Below are 14,662 nucleotides of genomic sequence, written 5' to 3'. Positions count from 1 at the left end.
AGGGTTTTCAAATATTTTCCCCCTCAAGAAATCTCGTAAGTTCACAAAAATCCCTTCTTCTCATAGGAATATCCTTCATCTCCAGAGGATACAGACAGGTTTCCCATGTGGGCTAGCACAGAAGTGAGAGCAAGCAGACTGTACCATCTGGACAGGCAACACACCTGCAACGAATTGGGGCACAATGGACATTCATAACAAAGAGATTACACATTCTGGCTATGAGATCTGGAATTTTGTTCTAGCACTCTCTACACTGTTGGATGGCGACCACCTGAATCAAGTAATTTATTTAAATCTAGTTTGCTGGATAGATCTAGAACATTTGGAGAACTTGTCACTAAGTTACCTAGGATTTCTGACCTGTCTGCTTCAAAAGACATCCAAGAATGGTAATTTCCTAATGTCTTCTCAGTGAAGACATGTGAAATCTGATAAGTGTGATATTACACCACCAACAAGCTAAAGCTTAGTACTGGGAGAAAGGCCTATCTCTAATCCCCAACAACCCCCACCTTCCCCAAATGTAAAGCTGTCACTAATGAAGTATTTCAGGCATACTAGCCAAAAACAAAAAAGAAGAAAAAAAAACCCACTTAGCCTGAGTGGGAACAAACTTCATCCATGGTTTTTGCCAATACCAGTTATTACACAGTTTACCTCTTCACAAATTTCAAAAGCAACTCGGATTTGGCAAGCTTCAGATTTGCACAGAACATTAGCAATGCTCTTCCAGATGTCTAAACAGAATTACAAAGACCCCAGAGGAGTACCGATCTCAGAAGCTTGCAACAGCCTGAAATAATTTCGAAATGGCACCTCAGGTGCAAACATTAGCAAGAGCCAAACTCAGTGTAGCTTGGCCACGAACACAAATTTCTCAGACGCCCCTAAACTTGGGGCTAACCAACCCCCGGAATTCACCTCCATCACCCAGCATGCCCAGCTCTCAAATAGGACCAGCAGGGCCAAACAAAGTACTGGGTTTCATGAAGTATTAATGTAAGTGACTACAAAGCTTTTGACAAAGTCATCCTCCACTCCTCTCTCATGTGATTACAAGGCAGAACTAAGATTTTAAAATCTCAGAAGGCCCGAAGACTGGACCAAAATAAATAGGATAGCACTGAACAGGGACAAAAACAAACCAAAAAACGTCCATTCAACTTCACACACACACACACACACACACACACACACACACACACACACACGCGCACACACACACACACACACACACACACACACACACACACCTGCATGATGAACACAGGATGCAGCAGCTCATACAACAAATATCTGGGAGTTTTGACTGTCCAGAATCCTGTACATGAGTCTGTGATGGGCAGTTTTGTAAGCTTAAGCTGCAGAAAGTAGATGCTTGTGCCTTGGTCTCAGGAAATAGCTGTCCTACTGTACTCTTTGTGAACCAGATCAGGTCTCAATTACCATATTCAATTCCAGTTCGCCATAACTTTCCATGAGAGATGTGGACAAACTGAGAAGACAGAAACCATGTCCCATGCAGAACTGTGAAAAGAATTGGGACTATTTTGCTTTGAGAAAAGTTAATCAGCTGGAGGGCCAGGAGGGGGACGTCATTCTGTCTTTGCCCGTTCGATGGGCTGTCCTGGGGAAGTGGGTAGTTCCAGAGGAAAAGAATCAACAGAACAAAGTTTCGGGGAGGCAGTCTTCAGCTCAAATAATAATTATACACACAGTCCAAAGATATGATTACATGTCTTCATAAGTACAGAGGTCCCTGTTCCTGGCGGTGTTTAAACAGAGGCTGCCTCGCAAGTGTAAGAAATTACTAAAGTAAAGAAGTTAGACCAAGACTTCTCTAAAATACCAATTCTAATTCTGTGACTCTCCACTTACCCAATATTATACTGCCCCGCTAGTTCATCTGCCATGATCTCTCAAAAAATGCCTTTTTCTCTGATTAGAATTTGCCCAGATCCTAACCACTTCTGGCCTGAGCATAGCACAAGTCTCCTAGGTTGGCTTCCCAACCTCAAAGTCCTTCCTCACATGTCAAAACCACCTCCTTCGAGGCCTATTCTGAGATGTAACTTCACTTCACAGCGGCCTTTACCTTCCCTGTCTAGGCAGGGTTCCTCAACCATGGCACTACTGGCGTTTCAGAAGGGATAACTCTTTGCCATGGGGGATACCCTGCACATTGCAGGATGTTTAGCAGGCTCCATGGCCTCTATTCACTAGATGCCAGTAGCACCTGCCTCCTAGCTAGGACAAGCAAAAATAAAACCGTGCCCAGATATTCCCAAATGTCTGCTGGGAGGCAAAGTCACCCCCTGTGGAGACCCACTCTTGAGGCAAATGATTAACACCACTGACTTGTGGTTCAAGTTTTCCACTAACTAGATCCCCTCTACCTCCCTTCATGTTCTCTGCTCCAGCCAGGCAAACCTATTTTTGACCCATGACACACCTCAACGCTTCCCCTAATACGTGCTCCTTCCCTCTTCCCCAACACACACAGCATTCCCGGCTGGCTCCAAACACCCTTTCTGTCTCGGTATTCCTTGGCCTCCTAGACAAATGCAATCCCTTGCTTCTGGTGGTGTCCTCACGTGGGCGGTCTTACTTGTCCTCTATTCGTACGCACAAGAATCCTCTCCTTCCTGGTTAAGGCATCACAGCACCCACTCTGGTTCTCTGCTTCTTGATGGTACTTAATAAATATTGGCTGGCATTTCTCAGAATGTCAAAATCAGCTCCAATGATACATGAAAAATATGTGAAATCCCTTATCAACTGCCATTTCAAGAACATATGTAATCATGAGCACAGTTTTGACAAAACTTTGACTTTTTCATAGCTAGTGCCAATTTACCTACAGTACTGAGACTGAACCAAGTCTGATTTCCAAAATACAGCTACCAAAATAATTTAGCTATTGGGACCTTACAAACACGGCACACTTTTAAAAAATTAATCAAAAAAGTTCTGTTCAATATAAAAATTAAGAAAAGAAAGGTCAAGCTTTGACCAAGTTTTTAGAATTCTGTAAACCTTGGCAGAAAGAAAAGGATACAAATATGGCTCAATACTTTAACTGTTGCATCATACACCATTCCACATGGTCATGAAGAGACTGGAGGACTGGGTCATGTAAGGACAGTTTCCTCTCCAACCTTCTAATGTGTTAGGTTTTAATCAACAAAGTACACACTCACACGCCCTCAATAAAAATGAGACAAATCTAAGATAAAATGTTCAAATATATAAATAAACCATGCCAATTTAAGATTCTGGATTGCTTTTTCCCCAGGTCTATGGAGTACCTAATCATTTCATGGGAGGCTCCCTTACTAACCTATAAAGACCAACGACTTCGCCGGAACCCTATTTTACCTAATTTTCATCTCAGGATCTTTCCTATCTGATTCTTGTATTTTAACAGGGTTTTAGTCACTTGATGTAGAATACAGGAAAAGAGACAACTCTCACCGTGTCCTAGCTGATGGGAGGTGTCTGGTCAGTATTAATGGGCTGTAAAAATAAATGCTGCCTGAAGACCCCATTTACTGGGAATGGTGCAGGGTTCCTCCCACAGGTCTGTACCATGCAGAGGCCCCAGGAGCTCTGGTGGGGAAGGTCTGAATCACTGTCATTCTTGGCACTTGGAAGCGCCCTTCGGTTGTTTATGAAGTAAACAGCCCTCACCAGTACTGCAGACGGGAATTCCCTGCCTGCCCAGACTCTTCCAACGTCTGGCACAGAACACATAATAGGTGCTCAATAAACGCAGCCTGACTAGAATTTTATTATCAAAACTGCTAAGGAAAGTTTCCATAAGTCAGCTCTCTCTTTACTCCTGAATCTCTCAAAATATGTCCTCAAAGCTTCCTTTGCCCAACAAGAAATATTTTTTCAAAGTCAAGGAGAAGGAAAGGAGGAAATCTGCAAAACAGAAGGAGCCACGTAGGAGTCCAAGTGGCTCAAGTTGGGCCCCACAGTCGGCTAGGACTCCCCGATACCCATTCCTCGTCCCCTGCGCCTCCTGAGTGCTCCCACACTCTCACCTTTGCACTATTTCTTTCCTGAAACCCTACGTCCCCACCTTCCGCCACATACACCCCCAATTGCGTATCCAAATGGGGCCGCATACCCCTCCTCTCCCTCTCCAGCAGGGACCTACCTCTCCTCCCCTCGACCTGCGGCAGCTCTTCTTTACCGCGGCTGGCTTTGTAAGAAACCAAAAAAACTCATCTCTTTATCCATAAGGGATACCCCAAATGAAGGGGGAGAGAAAGAGGAAGGCCCCTATCAACCCTCCAGTAAGCGGAGGTGATGATTCCCTGAGCAACCACCCCCAAGCCTCCTCCTTTCCAAGCCACTGAACGGGATTCGAGCAGAAGTCCGGCTCCCAAGTGCCCACGCTTCCAAACAAGCTAGAAGCGGATTATACCGGTACCCAACCCGGAGATGGCCCGGGGCGGGCTCGGTGCACCTGCGGGCCCCCGGCTCCCTCCCTCTCGCACTGAGGGCGGGGCGGGCCCTCACTTCCCAGCCCAGCCCACCCGGCGCGGGAAGGAGGCGGAGGGGAAGCGTTTCTGGAGAAGTTGAAGGGCTCACCTTCTGGGCAGCGGGCCAGCGAGGCCAGACACCAAACACCCACCTCCGGGAAGAATCAGCGGAGCCGTAACCGGTCTCCCCGCCCTTCCGATGGGGCGGAGGGAGGCGAGAGAAGAGAGCGCGCGTGGGGGGAGCTGAAGGGAGGAGGTCGCAGGCACCGTCCTCTCGCGGGGCCCACTCGGCTGTCGCGGCGCCCGCCGCTCAAACTGCCGAAAGCGGAACGATCTTCGGGCCCCAGCGGGCCGAGGCGGGCTCCCGACCCGGCCCCGCTCGCCTCCCCCGTCCCCGGGCTCCTGGCCCCCCGGCAGCGAGGTCCCAGCCGCAGCCTCCTCTCGGGCCGCGGCGCCGCGGGGCAGGTCGCCGGCGCCGGGGTGGCGCGCGTCGGCTCCGGCGTGGCTCCCACCGGCGCAGCCCCCGGCCCCTGTCCCGGAGAGGTGCACACCAACCTTGGGGGGCAGCTTGGCCGCCTAGCCCCGGCTTAGGCGGAGGCGGGAGGTGGCGGCATCACCTGCGGCGTGCGGTGGCTGCTCCCGGACGTGCCGGGGCGGCGGAGGCGCGCGGCGCCCAGGACCCTGCTTTCGCGGCCCCGCCCGCGGCTGCCACCTCGAAGCGCGGCGGAGGAGCCGGGGCACCACGGGCGGCGGCAGCGGCGGCGACGAGAGCAGCAGCACATGACTCTGTAGCGGGGGGAATTAAACAAAGCGTAACATGGACTCCGGGCCCGTGCAGGCGCTGCAGCTCCGGGACCAACCGCAGCCAGCGAGCGCCGCGACTGGCTCGGCCGCAGCCAATGGGGCGGGCTCGGGCCTCCATGTGATGGCGAGCTCTCTCTGCCGCCGGCTCTCCCGCGTCTGCCGGAGGTCGGGGCGCTTCCGCCGCCGGGCGTGCTGGCCGGAGGGGTGGCGTGGCGAGTTCGGTGGCCCGGGGTCTGACGCTGGCAGCGGGAGGCTGCTGGACTGCGCACAGGTGCAGCCGGCGGGGAGGGGTTGCCGCCGTAGCTCTCAGTCGCCCCATCGCTCAGCTGTAAAACGGCCCCCTGGACAGGGCGCGGGGCCACCTCAGGAACCTTCATCCCCCCTGGGGCTATCCTGTCAACTCAAGCTCTGATAGTAAGACGGGGGTTGGGTGGGGGATGCGATGAAATGGTGGGGGGAAGTTTGCGTAAAAGTCATTTCGGCGGCTTCCAACCCTACGGAGAATGCACTTTCCTGGGATTTGGGGCACACACAACTTTATCTTGGCACGAATAGCTTCCCACCCTCATTTGTTCAGTGTCTGCTATTAAACATACACGAGAGAGTCCGTTCTTGTTTTAATCTGAGTCTACTCTCCCCCCCCCCATTCTTTTATGCCAAAAATGTCTTGTATCTGAAGCAGGCAGACGAAAGGTTGTCCTCCGCTAAGAAGTGTTTCCCAACCTGATAGTTTTCCCTCTTGTTTTTGTTGTAAGATCAAAGTGTATTTGCAGTCTTTTTCGTGGGTGGGGAGACGTAAGGGTCAAGAAATAACGTCAGGAGGGATGTTTGGAATTATTGGTTTTTAACATGACAAATGGTTCCAGCCCAGTACTTCAATATCTCCTTTTATCTGAATCCACCCGTTTCTGTGAACAGTGGGAAATCTCATCTCTCTTCTACCAAGATCTCTCCATGTCAGTGAATGTTCAATCAGCATTTACTAAGCATCTAAATGTTGCTCATAAGCATGCTGCACAAATGTTACAGGTACTCAGGAAAGTGTGAGTTCAGATATAATGAGGCAGTAAAGAGAATGGTTTTCTAGGGTTTCAGGAAAGACTTCAGAGAGAAAGGGGTAGAACTGACCCTTGGAGAGTGAGCACTTGTTCCTCAGGCACTGGAAGTAAAGTAGAGCAGCCCTGAGGAGGAGTATGAACAGAAGTCCAGAACACACTCAAGGGACAGTACTAGACTACTCACAAGATGACACTAGATTTTGAGCCCTTTTGACGTCCTCTTGCTTTCTCACTTTCCCTGCCCTGTCCCTCATGCCAGCAGCCTCTCCTATTCCACACACGCAGCCAAGAAGGAGGTGTGTAGGCAGGAGCTGCAGCAGGTGATCTAATTACAGTACCAGATTCGCTGATCTGGGAGGTTAGAGCTGTTTTAAAACTGTTAACGTTTAGTGGTGTGATGTTTGGATTGAAAACACCTCACTACTATAATTAATTTGGAATGTTTTGCTGTTTGTAAAAACACTGTTCTGTGTTTTGATCTTCCCTGAGTTTTAAACTATGATTCTAGATTTGAGAGAAATGTGATTTCCGGAGTGGGGTAACTTGAGAAAAGAAAAAAGTAGTACTCAGAAAACAGTCAAATGTAGAGAAAGAGTTACATATTCTTATAAATGAGTGCAAATTGGGTAAATCCCTTTGGAGGACAATTTAGCAATTTGGGATGAAATTAATATGTGAGGTTCTTTTGACCAGGCAATTCCACATCTAGGAATTTATACTTTGGACATATGTGTGCAAAAATTATGTATTTCAGAAATATTTACACACATGTAGAAACATATAAGTACAGGTATGTTTATTACAACATTGTTTACAACAGAGGAAACATATAACAGTGTATAAGTCTAATAACAAAATCCCAGTAGGGAACTGGTTAAGCAAATTTAACTTGTTTTATAAAAATAAGAGACCTATTTGTACTAACATGAAAGAATGTCCAAAATCTGCAAGTGAAAAAAGCAAGTTGCAGAATATGAATAGTGTGATCCCATTTTATTTGCATGTTTTGTCAAAACTACACATGTTATAAAATGTATGCTTAGAGGAAATCTGGAAGCATATATAACAAGCAGTTAACAGTGCTTATCTCTGGATGTGGGATTACTAGGGTTGTTTGCTTTCCATTACAGATTTCTGTATGTTTGAATTGCTTTTATGTTGAGCACCTATTACTTTAATAATAAGAAAAGTAGTAAACAAAAAAAAATTTAAGATAAAATTGCTAAGAGCTGTACCAATGACAAATAATGAAGATCACTCTGAGGGTCTAGGAAGCAAAAAAAAGGTCAGCTTCCCCTATTCCGCAAGGAAAACAAACAGGCAGTAAAGAATGATAACTGAGGGCCTCCCTGGTGGCGCAGTGGTTGAGAGTCCGCCTGCCGATGCAGGGGATACGGGTTCGTGCCCCGGTCTGGGAGGATCCCATATGCCGCGGAGCGGCTGGGCCCGTGAGCCATGGCCGCTGGGCCTGCGCATCCGGAGCCTGTGCTCCGCAACGGGAGAGGCCACAACAGTGAGAGGCCCGCGTACCACAAAAAAAAAAAAAAAAAAAAAAAAAAAAAGAATGATAACTGATTTGACATTGGATTCAAAATGAAGAAATATGATAGAAGAGGCATCTGAGGATACTCTAGGCCAGTCTACAGGGATCCGGTGGGGGAAACACAATAAGGCTTCAAGGAAGTTCTAGTCAGCAGAGGCTTAAGAATATTTACTGTCCTTTGTTGAGTTATGGTCACAAATCGGCAACTATTAACAGCGCTTGTTAAATCTGTATCACACTAAGAGTGACAACAGCTAACACAGTGCTTGTGACAGGCCAGGCACTGCTCCAAGTACTGTACACGTGTCTACTTTTAGTCCTTGCGGCAACCCTATGAGAGAAATACTACTACTATCCTCATTTTTTAGAGATGCCTGGAGAGGTTATATAAGCAGTGCAAGATCACACAGCCTTTAAATGGCAGAGCTAGACTTTTAAGCCCGGTAGCCTGGCTCTAGAGGTCCAAACGCTCACAATACTGAGGACCACGTAAGATAAAGGCCTTTATACATGCATCTCTTTCTACCAAGTATTGTGATTCTAAGTTGATTTGTGTTTACCTAAACTGTAGCGCTTGGCATGCCCTAAGGCACTCAATAACACTTAAAAAAATAAATTTATTTATTTTTGGCTGCGTCGGGTCTTCATTGCTGACGCGGGGTTTCTCTAGTTGCGGCAAGCGGGGGCTACTCTTCGTTGCGGTGCACGGGCTTCTCGTTGTGGTGGCTTCTCTTGTTGCGGAGCACAGGCTCTAGGTGCGCGGGCTTCAGTAGTTGTGGCACGCGGGCATCAGTAGTTGTGGCTCGAGGGCTCTAGAACGCAGGCTCAGTAGTTGTGGTGCACGGGCTTAGTTGCTCCGCGGATCAGGGCTCAAACCCGTGTCCCCTGCATTGGCAGGCAGATTCTTAACCACTGCGCCACCAGGGAAGTCCCAGTAATACTTATTGAATGAGTGAATGAATAATTGACTCTCCTACTAGAGAAGAATCTGAGCTCCTTGGAGGAGTGTTTTTGCATTGTTCCTGTGTTTGTCACCCAGTAGCGTGCCCAACTTATGGTAAGTGATATGAATTTCAGTAATCTGTAAACATATTTTTGAAAAGTTGTGCAGATATCAAGCTTTATAAGTTGATCCCAAATACATCCCAAATATCCGAAAGGGTAGCTTATGAATAATATCATGATGAATTCCTCATAGAGTGAAGAATAGCCCTGGGGGGACAGAGCTAACTCTGGTTGCACCTGTATAACCATACACAAATAAATGTGTGGCAGTAACGCCGATGAGCTGAAGAGCTACAGGATTTCAAATTATATGAGCCTCTCTCTCTTTTTCTCACCTCTCTTGGTTATTGAAATGGAGATAATAGCACCTGTCTCCAGATATTGTGAGACCAAGGATTCAATTACATATGGAAAGGTCTTAGCCAAGTGCCCAGAACATAGCTATTGTTAAGTAAATGCTACCTACTATAAGTGTATCCACATATTATAAGTGTGACAGATTTCTTAGTCTATGGTTATTCTGTAAATACTGCAGCTTACATAACATGCAACACCTGGGGGCTCACATACATATAAGGCTTAGAAATTACATAGTCGCGGTTCAACCTAAGCACATGGTAAGCAGTACTCTTATCTTTCTTCTCCTGTGTTACCTCCCACTGTTCTCTTCTATCTCTTTACATGGGTTAAAACCATTTCACTTCTTGGACCTATTTAAACTCTCAGCCTTGGAGGTAGGAAGCAAATTGTCTGCCTTCTTCACAGCTAAGGAGACCGAAATGCTGGAGACCAGACTAGAAATGAACAGGTGGAGGGTGGAGAACAGTGTGGAGAAAAGGAACTGAGCAGGGTGTGTAAAGTAACTCTCGATGCGTCCTGACGTAACATAAGGTCCAAAGGGAAAGGAGAATTGCCAGACTGCTATAGTTAGGAATAATGTGGTGAAATTGAAACTAGAAAAACTAAGGGTAAATGTGTTAATCAACCACAATGAGAAGAAAGAAATGGACCTATACCTTCTAAAATGGACTCATAGGGAGATCAGATCAGGGTTGCCTGACTGGTAAGCCAGAGCTTCTTAATTGGTAACCCTGGTCTAAGTATTCCCTTCACTGGGGAAATTTTTTTTAAAAAGCATAAAGAAATTCCAAAGCCAACTACTTGAGAGGCTGTACCCATATCCTCTGCCTTCCTGCCTGCTACTACTAAGGATGGACTTATCCATTTTCTTATCGAAAGCCAGTCCCTTCACTTTTGCGCCAGATCTCATTCAATCTCAAATGATAACTCTAGCAATTGACCCCTGTCCCCTATAGCATTGACTTTCCCCTCTCTACTGGATGACTGCCATCACCATTTTTTTAAATGTTATTCTCCCATCATTAGGAATAAAATTTTTCTTGACCCTGCTTTCCCCAGTCCACTTCTTCTCTTTCCCTTGCATCTAAACATCTCAAAAGAATTGTTTATACTTATTGTCTCCAATTCAGTTCTTTCCGTTTTCTCTTCAACTCTATCTAATCGGGATTTTACTCCCACTGCATCACTGAAATTGATTTTTTAAAAAATTAATTTATTTATTTTTGGCTGCATTGGGACTTCATTGCTGTGCGTGGGCTTCCTCTAGTTGTGGCGAGTGAGGGCTACTCTTCGTTGCAGTGTGCGGGTTTCTCATTGCGGTGGCTTCTCTTGTTGCGGAGCACGGGCTCTAGGAGCCCAGGCTTCAGGAGTTGTGGCTCGCGCGGGCTTTAGAGCGCAGGCTCAGTAGTGGTGGCGCACGGGCTTACTTGCTCCGAGGCATGTGGGATCTTCCCGGACCAGGGCTCAAACCCGTGTCCCCTGCATTGGCAGGCAGATTCTTAACCACTGGACCACCAGGGAAGTCCCTGAAATTGATCTTGCGAAGGACACTGTCATCTCTTTTTTTGCTAAATACAGTGATCAATTCTTGGCCCTTAATTGACCTCTCAGTGGCATTGAACACATTGACTACTCCCTCCTCTTTGGTAAGCTGTCTTCTCCTCCCTTCCAAGACACCGCACTCCCTCTCTCCAAGGAGCTCATCCAGTCTTAGAACTTTGGATTCCCTCTCTATGCCAACAACTCCACATTTACATCTCCAGTATAGTTCTCTCTCCTGAGCACCAAATTGCATTTCTAACTGCTTACTTGTTTTTCCCATTAGACCTCTAATAGATACCTCAAAATTGAGTTCAAAACCAAACTAATTTCCCCCAGAAACCTGTGCAACCCACACAGATTTCCCACTCTTAGTAAATGGCAAGTCCATCTTTCCACTTGCTTGGGCTAAAAGCCTTGGAATCATCCTTGGCTCTTCTCTCAGAACCTACGTCAAAACTGTAATAAATCCTATTGGCTCTACCTTCCAAACACACACCCTCCAATGCTATGCCTGGGTTCCATCCACTGTCATCTCTCCCCTGGGCTAACTCACGAGCCACTTCACTAGTCTATGTGCTTCCATTTCACACTTTTGTCCCATCCCTCCCTTACAGTGTATTCTCAACAGCAGCCAAAGTAATCCTTTTAACATGTAAGTCCATTCATCTCATTCCTTTGTCCAAGCCCTGTGATAGCTCCCCGTTTTACTCAGACTAAAGCCCAAATCCTTACATTGGTTTGCAAGGTTCTTACCTGATCTGCATCCCCTAAGCACAACCATATCTAAAATTGAAACTCCCTTCCTACTCCCATTCCTCTTACCTTGCTTTATTATTTTCCTCTGAGCACTCATCATTTACTTATTTTATATATATATACAGTTTAATATCTATCTCTCCCTGATAGAAAATAAGCCCTTTTTTAAATAATAAACTTTTTTATTTTAAAATTTTTATTTGGCTGCGCTGCATGGCATGCAGGATCTTAGTTCCCCGACAAGGGATTGAACGGGTGCTCCCTGCAGTGGAAGCTTGGAGTCCTAACCACTGGACCGCCAGGGAAGTCCCTAGAATATAAGCCCTTTAAAGACAGGAAATTTTATCTGTCTTGCTCATTAATGTATCCCAGGTATTTAGAATAGTGTCTGACACATAGTAGGCACTCAATAATTACGTTTTAATAAATGAATGGATTTATTACAGATTTCTAATAAATACAGATAAGGAAATTTTTTCCTAGGAAGAGATTTTTTCGTATCATGCTGTTCTCTAAGTAGTTGTTAATTGAGAAAAGGCATTCATATTCAGTCTCCAAGTCTTTTATTAAAACAGTACCTGGTAGTTTGTGTGGTAAAAGAAGAAACTTAGTAGAAAATATTATCTTTTTGTTAGTTCTCTAGCAAACAGGAAAACAAGCTGATCTGAGTTAACAAAAAAATTGCAAAATAATAATTCCAAAGTCCTAAAGTATATTCTTACCAAGGAAAATATTTAAGCAAAGTAACACAGTAGTGAAAAGAGTAAGTTAGAGAAGATTAAACATTCACTTCCTCGTAACGTATCACTTTAAAACTGTCATGTTGTGTAGTAAAGTGGCTATGTAGTCTAATCTGGCTAAAAGAAAAGGTTTAAATGAACTAAAAGAACATAGATGTGACATAAAATAGCAAGTGGGGACCTTAATTACAGTTTTGGTAGTTGAAAGTTGAAATGACACAGAAATCCTAAGAAAAAGCACTGTGAAAAGGAATCGGGCTAGACTTTAAAACAAAACAGAGCCAGCTCCCAGAGCAAACTGATTTATATGGTCGTTTGAAAAGAGGAAGGCAGAGTGACTGCCGTTTCCAAATGGTGAGATGAATGTTTAAAAATCCACACGGAACCCACGCCACCGCCCCCGTTTGGGATGTCTCCTTAGAGCTTTGTCTGTGGGAAGGGAAGATGAGCACAGCCGGAAACCTGACATGTCAAGATGAGGCTGAGCAGGGCTTGGGCTGGAGAGAGGAATGTGAACACAGGAAGAGAAAAGCCAGCCTGGAGGGTTTTCTTACTCAAGGGTGAAATGCTAGCATTCTGGGTTTGAAAGATTATTATGTCTAATTACTGTCTGAAACTTTATCTGATAGCTCTTTAAAACAGTGTGGCCCGTGGGAGTTCCCTGGTGGCCCAGTGGTTAGGACTCCCAGCTTTCACTGCCAAGGGACCGGGTTCAGTCCCTGGTTGGGGAACTAAGATCCCACAAGCCACACAGCACTGCCAAAAAACAAAAAACAAAAAACAAAAACCCAGAACAAAACACCAAAAAACAAAACAAACAAACAAAAAAGCAGTGTGGCCTGGAGATGACTTGAAAATAAAGTTGAGGGTGGAGAGTAGTCATGGAACTAAAAGTCTGCTATGTCCTAGGGTGAGCGGCTCCCTGGCATAGGCAGTGGGGACACAGAGGAGGAGGTAACCATCCTGGCTCTTCTTTCTCATCACTCTCCCAGCCCAGGCAGGGCACTGGAGCCAAAGGGCAGCTAAGTCGCAATCTAAATCTGAGTTCCTGAGACCAGGTGACCAGAGGCCTCCCATTCCCTGACATCCCCTGGAAGTTTATATCTCCAGCGTGCTAATGGATAGTTCCTCTTGCCACTTCCCTCCCTGATTTTTGCCTCATCTCCTAAAATCTCTACTCTTTTCTCTCTTTCTCACTCAGTAAGAGTTCTGTGAGTAACCATGTTTGTCCCTCTTCTCTTTTTGTGATACCTGGGTGACAACCTGTGCACCCACGGCCTGCAGATGTGTTTTAACTGCAGAGTGTATTCTAAAAATCTTTTTCAATTAGCTGCCAATATTTAATAATCAGGAAATGTCACATAAATATCCAGATTTCCAGCACTTTTAACAACCAGAACATCTGGCAAACCTTGAGTAATTCCTGCACAGCAAGCTCGTGCTGGGGCTGAGCCGCTGCTGCCCCCTTTCAGCTGCTTCTCACTCTGCAGTTCACAAGCACCCAGGCCACTCCTGATGGTCTGGAGCGGGAGGGGGTAGGGGTGCCTGCTGCCCTTTATTATTTTGTGCATGTTGTTTTATCTGTAACAGGGAACGTTCTCTGTACCACGTCTTAACGTTTCCTCCAAAAGTGCTTCACGTTCCCTATACATGACCTACCTTTAAACTACCTATCTGGCTCCCCTAGTCTCTTGAGGCTGTGATCCATAGTTTACATTATCTGGCTATACGCCCAGGGTTTCAACAAGGAAACCTCAAAATAGAATTCAAGAATGAGGCGGTGGCACGCCTTAAGCCCCAAACAATCCAAGACAGTATATAATCATCGGGTGGCTAGACTGAGGACACACTTCCAACCAGGGCTCTGATATTCATACCTTATAAATCACTATAAAGAATTTTCACAGGAAACGTGATTCTCAAGCAATTCTGTGAGGTATGGATCACTGTCTCCCTTTGTACAAATGCAAAAACCGAGACACAGAAAAGTAAGGGGATTTTCCCATAACCACACAGCTCATAAACGCTGGACGCAGGAACCCAGCCCAGATTTTTGAGGCCAAGTTCAGTGCTCTTTATAGCTACTGCATCATAGCTGCTGCACATTGACCTTGAAAGTCAGTGTGCTGTGATTCTGAGAAATCTTTAGAATGCTCTTTACCATCAACTCAATAACATGTTTCAATGCCTCACAGCTCAGCTAGTGAGGAGAAATCTTGGAGTCATCTTTGACTCACACCCCTCCAGCTCCCATATCTATCCAGGTAAATGGTCCTGTCTATTTTGCTTTTAAAATAACTATTCTACCCAAATGTTTCTCTCCATTCCCTCTGCATAATCCCCAACCCAAATCCATTG

The 14,662-nt window shown here is 45.9% G+C and overlaps 2 protein-coding genes across 6 annotated transcripts in view; one reads left to right on the top strand and one right to left on the bottom strand.

Annotated features, from left to right (window-relative positions):
• Positions 1-5,284, bottom strand: part of LRRC8D (leucine rich repeat containing 8 VRAC subunit D) — a 112,070-nt gene extending 106,786 nt beyond the window's left edge. For 2 of the 5 annotated variants that reach the window (XM_082615685.1, XM_082615688.1), the window contains exon 1: positions 4,606-4,760. The gene's annotated coding sequence lies outside the window, so the exon portion shown is untranslated. Of the gene's footprint in view, positions 1-4,168; positions 4,441-4,605; positions 4,761-5,051 lie in introns of those variants that run through there. The other 3 variants (XM_082615689.1, XM_082615686.1, XM_082615687.1) reach the window with 3 other exon arrangements.
• A 29-nt stretch (positions 5,285-5,313) lies between these two features.
• LOC309801187 (uncharacterized protein) overlaps positions 5,314-14,662 on the top strand; it is a gene marked incomplete at its 5' end in the record, with an annotated part of 63,276 nt that continues 53,927 nt past the window's right edge. Inside the window, one exon of the mRNA XM_082615698.1 lies at positions 5,314-5,714. Coding sequence (XP_082471824.1) covers positions 5,314-5,712 — 399 coding nt within the window. The 3' untranslated portion in view covers positions 5,713-5,714. The remainder of the gene's footprint in view (positions 5,715-14,662) is intronic.

Source organism: Mesoplodon mirus (assembly GCF_964341445.2).
Source record: "Mesoplodon mirus genome assembly, chromosome: 3".
Lineage (NCBI taxonomy): Eukaryota > Metazoa > Chordata > Mammalia > Artiodactyla > Ziphiidae > Mesoplodon > Mesoplodon mirus.
Note: the sequence above shows the minus strand (reverse complement) of the source record. Positions and strands in the feature narration are given on the sequence as shown.